Source organism: Montipora capricornis, chromosome 11 (assembly GCF_036669925.1).
Source record: "Montipora capricornis isolate CH-2021 chromosome 11, ASM3666992v2, whole genome shotgun sequence".
Classification (NCBI taxonomy): Eukaryota; Metazoa; Cnidaria; class Anthozoa; order Scleractinia; family Acroporidae; genus Montipora; species Montipora capricornis.
In genome coordinates this window covers 12,716,947-12,726,575 of record NC_090893.1, presented here as the reverse complement: position 1 = coordinate 12,726,575, position 9,629 = coordinate 12,716,947, and the positions used below count along the sequence as shown (strand labels likewise).

Here is a 9,629-nt window from a genome sequence, read left to right as displayed (position 1 = left end):
GCAATTGTGTAAGGAATGTACGTACATCACACCAGGATCGTATTCTATTGGGAAACACTGTTTTAGGTTAGTGAGCCGTACTCCTCACCATTTTCGTTTGTTTTTAACAACTGTTTGCTTTCCTCTAGCTTCGCCGTTGCTGTCTCGAGTGATTCACTCAGCTTCTTTACCTAAGATAGAACTGACTTATATCAGGCATCACATATCCATGGTTTTTCTTTTGGGGAGCATGACTGGCGCGGTGGTGAGAGCACTCGCCTTCCACCAATGCGGCCCGGGATCGATTCCCGGATTCTACGACATATGTGGGTTGAGTTTGTTGGTTCTCTACTCTACTCCGAGAGGTTTTTCCCCGGGTACTCCGGTTTACCCCTCGGTTTTTCCCCCTCCCGCGGCTTTCGGAGGAAGGGGTCCCCTGTTCGATCCTCGGTGACTTCACCGTCTGTTTCAACTTTCCTTTGATCCGTGTAGCTATAACTTTAAATACCGTGAAACTGAGCACTGACAGAGGGAGGGGGGTTAAAGGCGCACCGTCGGCTCCCATTGATACCAGTTTCGTAACTGAAGGAACTACCGACGTTAAATAAATTGACTTTACTTTACTTACTGAAATTAAGCAATTACATTTTGAAATGGTTTTCAAGTACCTCTTCCTCCTTATTCCTCAAACTATTTTGCAAGGTTGTATTTTCTTGCTGACACTTTTCGACTGCTGTTTCCTAAACATGAGCAAATTAAAATAAGCGCCTCATTCGTTGAATGGTAAGCGATATTCCCATAGTTATAGTGACAGTTCATTGAAGCTTTCAAATAACAGCTCAAGAGCCGAATTGGATGAAACTTTACAAATGAATTCAAATTAGAAAAACTACTCTAAAATATGATCTATTGGAAATCTATTTACAAGCACTGTAAAAGAAACTATTCTTTAACCTGTCGGTTTTACAAGTAGGAACATGATATTTTTGAGAGCTTCTAAGATTGAAACTATATTTCTTTAATTCAGGTAAAAGACTGTGTAGCTTATGTTGCGGATTGTTGCTAATTTTTTTGAACACTAACAGTTTGAGCCTGTCTCCGATCAAAGAGTTTCTCTTAACTGGCAAGTCCTAAGGTCTCACAGTAGGCCATGTTCGGGAAGATAATTCTCATTGCTCGTCTGATAGATAGCCTGGAAGCGAATTGTGAAAACTTGGAGAATCGTATTTAATGACTGAGCGGATGCATGAAGTTACTCCGATACTATTTCGACGCAAAATACAAATCATACATGTACTAGAAAACCAGTATTGGGTTTACCCATGAATTAACGATTTTGTCAGCGTAGCTAATTTTGCTTGCGTCGTTTAAACTAAGATATAAAAAAAACCCAATCATTTCCTTTGAAATAAATTTTCCCAAAAATGACTGGCTGTCACCTTTTTTGAGAGAAAGCATAACGATTACAGAATGGCTTGAGCATGTTAGCATCTGCAGGGTGCAAACCATATCCTAATGAAAGACTAGTTGCTAAGCTGTGTGCGAAAGTACAACTGAAAAATCAGAGTCCCAGGAAGAAGTCGATCCTATGACCTCTGAAACCCCGGTCGCCTTGTTCTACCGATTGAGCTGCAAGAATTCCTGGCAAGCTAGGTTGTTTATCGAAGTTCTGAATGGAAAATGGGTCCCGCTGATCTGCAGGCTCAACAAAGTCACGTCCATACAAATTTCCAAGTTTAGTAGTCCTTTCGCCCGTAGCGTAACAACTAGCCTATGATCTATTCCACGGGTGCATTCCACCTTTATACATCTATCGTTGCATATCCTAATGATCACAAATAAATTACCTTTTCAGATAATAATTTTTCCTGTTTGGTAGTCACCACGTTTTTCAGTTTCAGCTGTAATAAAGTATATCGGTACCTCAATGCCAAAATCCAATGTTATTTAATTGCAAAACAGAATTCTCTGTAGAAAAACTGATGACAAAAAGTAATAATCCTCTAACCTTTGACTTATAATTTCGCAATTCTGACTGTAATCTCTGAATAATTTCATTGCCCTGAAAAAGAAGAATACTTTTAAGACAATAACGAAACAAAAGGGTGCAAATAACGAACGTACTTCAATTGTCTGATTTATCGTGTTCGGGGCTACCTTGATCACTTCAGCTGAAACAGATTTAATTGTAGCTTCAAGCTTGCAGATCTGATCTTCTCTTTCTTCAAGAAGTTTGTCCAGTTTCCTTCGCTGTTCATTTGTGTTCTCTATCAGCTCATTGGTCCTAGCGATGACCTAGCAGAGATATTAACAATGAAAGTTTATCAACATTTACATTGGATGATAAAGGTTTCTCAGGATGTTAAGATTTAAGGAATGCCTTATATGCATCAAGACTTACACAAAAGCAAGTGGTCACCAAACACAAGTATCCTGGCTCTACGGCCGAAAGCACGCGCGCGGACCACCATGGGGAACAAAATATGGTACCCATCTGGGGCCCGTTTCTCGAAAGTCCCGAAACTTTACGGGTCATTTTCGGGTGTCACAATTCCCTTTGTATCTCAAGAACGGAGAGGATTAAGTCGTCAAACTTCACAGTTATTTTTCTTTTTGTTACCTTGAAATCGTGTTAAAAGATCGGCTAGCTAGTTTACAGTGTACATCTTTGATATCGGAAATCCATGTTATGGTCAACTGACACCTGTCAAAGCAAAGTATCCGCTGACCAGAATCACATTACCATATCGCAGGCTCAAGTTTAGAGCTCATGGAGGTCACCAGGTACTGATTTTTGATTGGATCACAGGCTAAAGCCAGATTAACTTTTTGAAAGAATAAATAACCCGGGAGCTCCGCTTTTAGGGTTGGCTAAAGCTTTTTAATTTTATATTTTTCTGGCGTCAAGTGGTGTCCTTAGATTTGGCAAATATTTTCGTGACTAAATAGAGAATGAAGTCTGCAATGAACTGACGATGACATACTATTGCATTGCACATTGCACTACTGGCTATTTCATGAAACCAACCAGGAGCTGCATGACTGGTCAATTGTCAGTTTGTATATGATACATTGTATATGATCATGTATTTAAAATGAAACATCACAGTTGACCAATCTGAAATGCACATACACTGTACATAGCAATTACAGATGAGTGTTGGAATAATACTACCACTCAAGAGTATTCTGTAAAGCTGGAAACAAGGACCATCACTACAAAACCAGCAAGTAAATTATTGTTTTCTCTATAACAACCTGCTCTTTGTCCCTCAGCTCCTGCTCCATAACTGCCACCTTGGTGTGAAGTTGATTCAATGTTTTACTGTGCTCATGTCTCTCAGAGTCAAGAGATCCATTCTCACGCCGAAGTTTATGCAACTCTTGCTTGGCATATTTACAATCCTGGCAACAATGAAATAAGATTATAAACAAGCAAGGTCCGGACCCAAATAATAACAAAATACATTTGAAGATGTTTACATATTCTGTGATTAAAAAGATCTGGGTAAAACTCTCTTTAAATCCATGTTTTGATTGCCCATTAATACAAAAATTAGAATTCAGTGGTCTTGGTTGCAATGAAGATCATTTTCGGCCAATCTATAGCAACCTTTGTGTGCCATTTAATGGAAATGAACCTGGAACTTCACCTCTTCAAGAACTGCCAGTTTTGACCTCAAGTCTGTTATACAGGAATCTGCTTGATATTTCTTTTGAGTGAGGTCCTGTCAAAAAATAGTTAAGATCGAAAAATCTTTACAATGCAAGGATCTACGCCCCCCAGATAATCTTTACTACCTGTACACCCACAGCACATTTAACAGGGGCAAAGATGGGATCAATAACAGGAGGCAGAAGCCGTCTTTCCTCTTAAGAAGCTTGTGATAAATCCGGTCTTTTTTTCAACTTCGCCTCTTCTTGTTGTTGGTTTTAACCAGGGACCCATCTGTTATCTGCAACACTGTATTGTAATGGCTGATTGCCAAAAATTTAAGGAAATAGAGCACACAAAGTCACAGCAGGTATAGCAAGAGTTACTAAATATGGATAGACCATAGGAGCCAATGTCTTAAAGAAATCCTCCACTAATGGAAATCCCGTGTTGCACATAGATATTGCTTTTCGGCAGTTAAAAGCATGGTGGCTGATCATCTTGGTAAATGAGATCTACACAAAAACTCCATCAGTAGTAATTGTTTAAATCATTTACCCTGTTGGTATTTTCCGAAACCTTTATTCTTTCCTCAAGTTTCATGACCTGGTGAAAGAAAATTAAGGAAATTGATTTTCTTTTGTGCTTGAGTGTAAATTTTAAATCAAGTTCATCACACTTAACCACCATTGATCTGAATTAAGCTATGATATTCTTGTGATGGGGGGAGGAATCATCAAAAAATTGAAGCACACAGAGACAATTCTCAATCGGTGTTTATTACCTGCTGTAGCAACATGTAGCATTAGTATCTCTAGCTCTTATCTTTACTCTTAACTAAATCCTATTCAAATCTCTACTCTTTTCTGTATCCACATCGTTAGCCATGTGTGGCCCACAGGAGCTTGACTCTGGACAGCACTTAAGGTGGTAGCCAAATCATTTGTAACTAGCCACACGAAGAAACAAAAGTACCCTCCACAAGACCAACACAAGCTGACAACCAGACACGACCACCAGGATTGACCACACACAAATATACCTAAATCACAAATACTCATCAAGGCATGACTAAACAAAAACCAAACTTAGACTAAACTAAAACTAATCACGACTATAGAAACTCAAGATCAACCTTGACTGAATAACGATCACATTGTTATAACATTGTAGTGACCATTATTGACTAACTTCATACAGTAGCAATAATTATCTAATATATGAATTACACTACATATATTACGTGGATTTATTATTGGAGCCTCCTTAAGATAAAAATAAAGAAACAATAGGGTGAAAGACTGATAAGCCTGTTTCAGTACCTGTGACTGATGATTTCTTTCCATCTCTCGCTTTTCCGTTTCAAACCTTTGTTGACTAGCAGTAGCTAACTTTTAAAGTATTAAATGTAAAAATATTAAATGTTATAATGCAGAACATGACTGGTTGGTGATAAGAGTGAAAAAATTTCAAGCAAAATGGACATAATAAAAAATGATACCTGCAGTGCTTTCTCCTTCTCAGCTGTAAGTTCTTGTGCATGTTTGTTTTCTAGCTGGTTTGACTTTGCAGAACAATCAGATTGTAATGAATTTAATTCCCTTGTTTTTATCGCAAGAACCTTAAAAGTAACAACAATCATATGACTCTGAAGATGACTTCCACTCAGGTTGCCGAAACATTAGACAATGTCATCCTAAACAGTCCTTCCCAGGACTACACTGACACCTGGACGATCATACTTCATTTGACTATGAAATGACTATAAAAGGTTATACATGTATTGCAGATTCAATGGACAAGGTTGTGCCATTGATCTGGCCAATACTTTATACGTTTTATGAATAAAACAATGTTATTCTAAGACACAAATGTAGTAGCACTAGGAAGACTGTCCTTTCCACTTTCAGCAGTACCTCTTGACAGCCACTAAGCTTTTGATGAAGGTCGTCTTCTGTACTAGTCAGGCGTCTTTCTAATAACTGATTTTCATCCTTCAAAATAAAATAAAATAAAATAAAACATCACAAAGATGTTGGTGACAAACTAGGTTACTATTGGATCCTTAACTCTAAATAATATTTGTCTATTCTTCCTTTCTTTACCTTTCTCACTTTGGATTCAGTTCCTTGTCATTACATTATCTATTCAATAGAGTTAGCGTAATTTCCAGCCAATTACCCATGGGTAATCTGTTAATTTTGCATTGAAAAAGGACCACTGCGGGTAACGACACTATTGTTTGTTCCTGAAGTCAAACAAACAAATAAAATTATCCATGATGTTACATCCAAATTGTTGATCACCATACCTGTAATTTTTTGAGGCAGTTTGCCAAATATTTTTTGACTTCAGCATCTGACCCAGGAAGGAACTTTAATGACAGATGTGTCAGGTGCTTGAATGGGTTTGTTTCTACAACATGTAGAGTGGCAACACCTTGTTCCAAGCTACTTCCAACAACAAACTGTAACAGAAACCTGTGTACAGATAAAAGAAACTGGGCAGCAGGCGGTCCTATCCCTGAAGGAGGGGTTTAGTTATGGTCTGGAATACATACAATTAAATGTGAGAGTGTAAACTTACTTGGGGTTTTCCCGTTGTTCTTCATTGAGGCAAAGTTCTAAGAGATCAACAAACTTCTGAGGAAAGGCACAAAACTCAACCAGCAATCCCTGCTGACTTTTCAATCTACATGCATGGAAGTAAATACGAACTGTAGATCAATAATATAACATAAGTTCATTTCTGTTTTCAAAGTACAATAAAGATTATTGAATTTATGCTTAAGTGACTTAACTCGCAAATTAAAGCGATTAGCAATCGGTTGCGTTGCAAGCATAAAATACAAAATATAGACTTACGAATGGAAATCACTTTCGCCGAGTATCAAATTGTATAGGAAGAAGAGGTCTTCTTCATCTGTAATTCGAACGACCAACTCCTACAAAAAAATGAAAGATAAATATTAAACTTAAACAGTACGGTGATTGAAACGGAGCATCATGCATGCTAAACTAAAGAAAAAGCTACCTTTTACAATGCACGCTAGTCAAGCAAGCATATATATTAGCTATACATTTCACTGACTTTCACGTACCTTCGTCGATGGCGAAGAGCTTGAGCGAAAAGCAACATTGATACGAACTGTGGACTGTCTGTAATAAAAAATAGTTCTCTTAAGAGCTAGCTACTTATTTAATAATGAGTTCCAATAACGTTTCGTGAAAAATACCTAGTTTCTCGGCTTGCCGATTTCAAGTTGATAGCTAAAACCTTATTGAAATATTCCTCCATGTTGAAAACTTGTTCAGAATTGAAATTTGCGCCTGTTCCCAGGTCCCGGAATAGCTTTATTTCCCGAATTCTCGTTCCCACATCCTATCGTTTCCTTATGCCGGCAAGGCCTAAGCACGAAAATGGTATGAAATCCCCAGAGTTATGGCTGTCTCTCCAGCAGAAGTGGACGGCTTGGCGGTGATGTCTCTAAAAAGGCTTGTGGTGTATGAGGCCACCTAAGCAGAAGTCAAAAAGGGACTTTGCCGAGTGCTGGAACATATAGATATACATGGTAGCCTCCCAAGCAGGGCAAGGCGTATAGTACACAAGGGCTTCGTCACCCGTTCGTGCGACTCTCATGGGGGGAGGAACGCGTGACAAAGCCCAAAGAGTTTCTATCGTGGGAGGCTACGAAAATGGTAATAAAATACAAAATACAATTCTTTTATTTCCTCAACCATTGAGTCAATGACCCCTACGATATCGAAAAATTCTCTACCACTCTATTTGTTTGGCTTGGCTTTTTTACCTGCATGGAATAAAGTAAACTTTTTGTGAAGTGTGGATTAAAAGTATTTTTCTGCGTCACGGTTACTGATTTGCGGGACTATTTCGGGTATGAAAGATCTCGGCCTCGCTTGTCGCCGTTCAGTTTCCTTTCTTTGTTAACTGCTGTTATTATTGTTTATTTTTTGTCAGACTGTTTCATCGCTCCTGTGTGGGAGAGTTTGAAGAGTTCAATTCCTCTTGGTGATTTCATGTCATCTTCTTGGTGTCCTTTAGTTATCCTTTTGGTTATTCGATCTCTTTTGGTGATCCACCTTCCCGCACCCTTGCTTGTGGGTGGCTAGTCGTTTTCACTTTCCGTGTTAGAGGCTCTTTCGTCGGTCAAGCCCGGGTGACCTTTTTCCCTGTGGGGTGCAGCTGGCCCGGGGTTTTCCTCCGGGGAGCTAATGGACCTACAGGGAGGTTTTCTTACAGCTGTTGTTTCATCACCTCACTTGGTACTGTTTTTGAATTTATTAGATTTAGTCGTTTCTCTTTCCTTTTACCTATTTAGTTTATCTTCACATTGTCATTTAATAGATCTTCGAAGGATTGTGATTTATGTTCTTTTCATTTTCTTTCGTTTAGTACCAGAACATTAAACGTGCGCTTGCTTTGAGCCACCCAGAATTTGTAGGCCTGTTTTTCGTGTTGGGCCAATTGGGATTTAGATGGGAGTGACAGCCTTTCTTCGGAAGAAAACGAGAATGACACTCATCAATCGTTGCTGAAGTACTCACGTGATTTTTTGAGGGCAAAAACAATTATCTTAAAAATTGTTTCTCACTGTGAAAAATAATGGGCACAGCTATCACCCTTGCTAAGAAAAACAGTTCTTTCCCTACAAAAATTGTGGAACTTATCGGAAATTTGATGAAAAAATATTTCTTTTGTAATCACAATTTGTAAAAATTACCCATTTTTGTCACTCGCGACCTGCAAACCGACGGAAACAAAGGCATAAGGCTAAACTAAATAACAAAATCATAATATTTATTCAAATTGTCAAGATATAGTACAGGTCGTAAAATATTCAGTCTTTAAATAGGCACAAAACATAGGGTTTTTCCTTATTAAATCGACACAACATCAACACGACTGTTCGCTAGCCAACCCCTTACCCCTTTCAGACAAGATAGTAATTGAGAAAATTCTCCTCTTCTTCCCAGGCTCCAGTGACTTTCCCTCGATGCCCGTCGTTTCACCGTTCCGGACATTTCGATTGGGAAGCATTCATTATTAAAGACTCAACGAGAAGTAATTTGATTTTTGCCTATTGTTCGAGAACAATTCAAATTGTCGGCGGAAGTGGACGAAAATCTTGAAGAAAACTGTTTTTATACATGCAACAATACACGAAAGAGTGAAATCATCCTTGCGCTAATCTGAGCAGTTAAAGCAATTGCCTCTCCTAAGCCTTGTAGAAACGGACGCAACAACTCCCAACAATGCAAGGACGTGCAGTGTGTTAAGGGAAGGATACGACCCAAACTTACAAAATTCGGCTGCCGTCTTGTTTCAACACGTTGATGCGTCGCTATCTCCATGGAGACCATATGTAATGCGCGTGGGTGACCCCAACAATGTTGGAAGAGCCGTGTGAACGGTAGCCTGCGCTCGGAGACGTATTTCCGGTTGTCGCTTCTCTTACTTTTCGGGCGAAGAGAAGCGACAACCGGAAATACGTCTGCCAGCGCAGGCCATGTGAACGGATCCAACATTGTTGCGCTACGCCTCGGCTGAGTTGTTGGCTCAAAAGTTTGACAAGTTTCAAACTTCGTGCAACAACTCCCAACAACATGCAGCAGGGTTTGCAAACTCCCAACATTGTTGACAAACAATGTTGGGTCCGTTTGCACGCGGTGCTTTGTAGACGCCTGAAAATTCAAGCCAAACAAATTGACCTTCTCACAACTGAGTGGCTTCGTAGCTTCGTAGCTTCGTAGCTCAGTTGGTAGAGCATTGCAACGGCATCGCATAGGTCATGGGTTCGAGCCTCACTTTAAAGAAAAAATTCTTTTGAATTTTGTTCGTGCTAACGAGGCTAGTGATGATGATTAGCATACTACTATTGAAGCCGCGTGGAATTTTCAGATGAGTGCGAGGATCACTTCACTCTTTTGTCTATAACCCGCACTTCAATTACGAATACATTTATTTCATTAATACG

General features: G+C 39.2%; 1 protein-coding gene across 1 annotated transcript in view; it reads right to left on the bottom strand.

Moving 5' to 3' along the window:
* LOC138023573 (spindle assembly abnormal protein 6 homolog) overlaps positions 1 to 7,048 on the bottom strand; it is an 8,231-nt gene extending 1,183 nt beyond the window's left edge. The window contains exons 1-16 of the mRNA XM_068870577.1: positions 6,870 to 7,048; positions 6,735 to 6,792; positions 6,499 to 6,578; positions 6,221 to 6,325; positions 5,946 to 6,114; positions 5,551 to 5,628; positions 5,136 to 5,255; positions 4,957 to 5,025; positions 4,193 to 4,240; positions 3,633 to 3,707; positions 3,238 to 3,384; positions 2,137 to 2,274; positions 1,988 to 2,041; positions 1,827 to 1,880; positions 648 to 719; positions 89 to 170 (exon numbers count right to left, since the gene is read on the bottom strand). Coding sequence (XP_068726678.1) covers positions 89 to 170; positions 648 to 719; positions 1,827 to 1,880; positions 1,988 to 2,041; positions 2,137 to 2,274; positions 3,238 to 3,384; positions 3,633 to 3,707; positions 4,193 to 4,240; positions 4,957 to 5,025; positions 5,136 to 5,255; positions 5,551 to 5,628; positions 5,946 to 6,114; positions 6,221 to 6,325; positions 6,499 to 6,578; positions 6,735 to 6,792; positions 6,870 to 6,931 — 1,411 coding nt within the window. The 5' untranslated portion in view covers positions 6,932 to 7,048. The remainder of the gene's footprint in view (positions 1 to 88; positions 171 to 647; positions 720 to 1,826; positions 1,881 to 1,987; positions 2,042 to 2,136; positions 2,275 to 3,237; positions 3,385 to 3,632; positions 3,708 to 4,192; positions 4,241 to 4,956; positions 5,026 to 5,135; positions 5,256 to 5,550; positions 5,629 to 5,945; positions 6,115 to 6,220; positions 6,326 to 6,498; positions 6,579 to 6,734; positions 6,793 to 6,869) is intronic.
* Between the last annotated feature and the right edge of the window lie 2,581 nt (positions 7,049 to 9,629).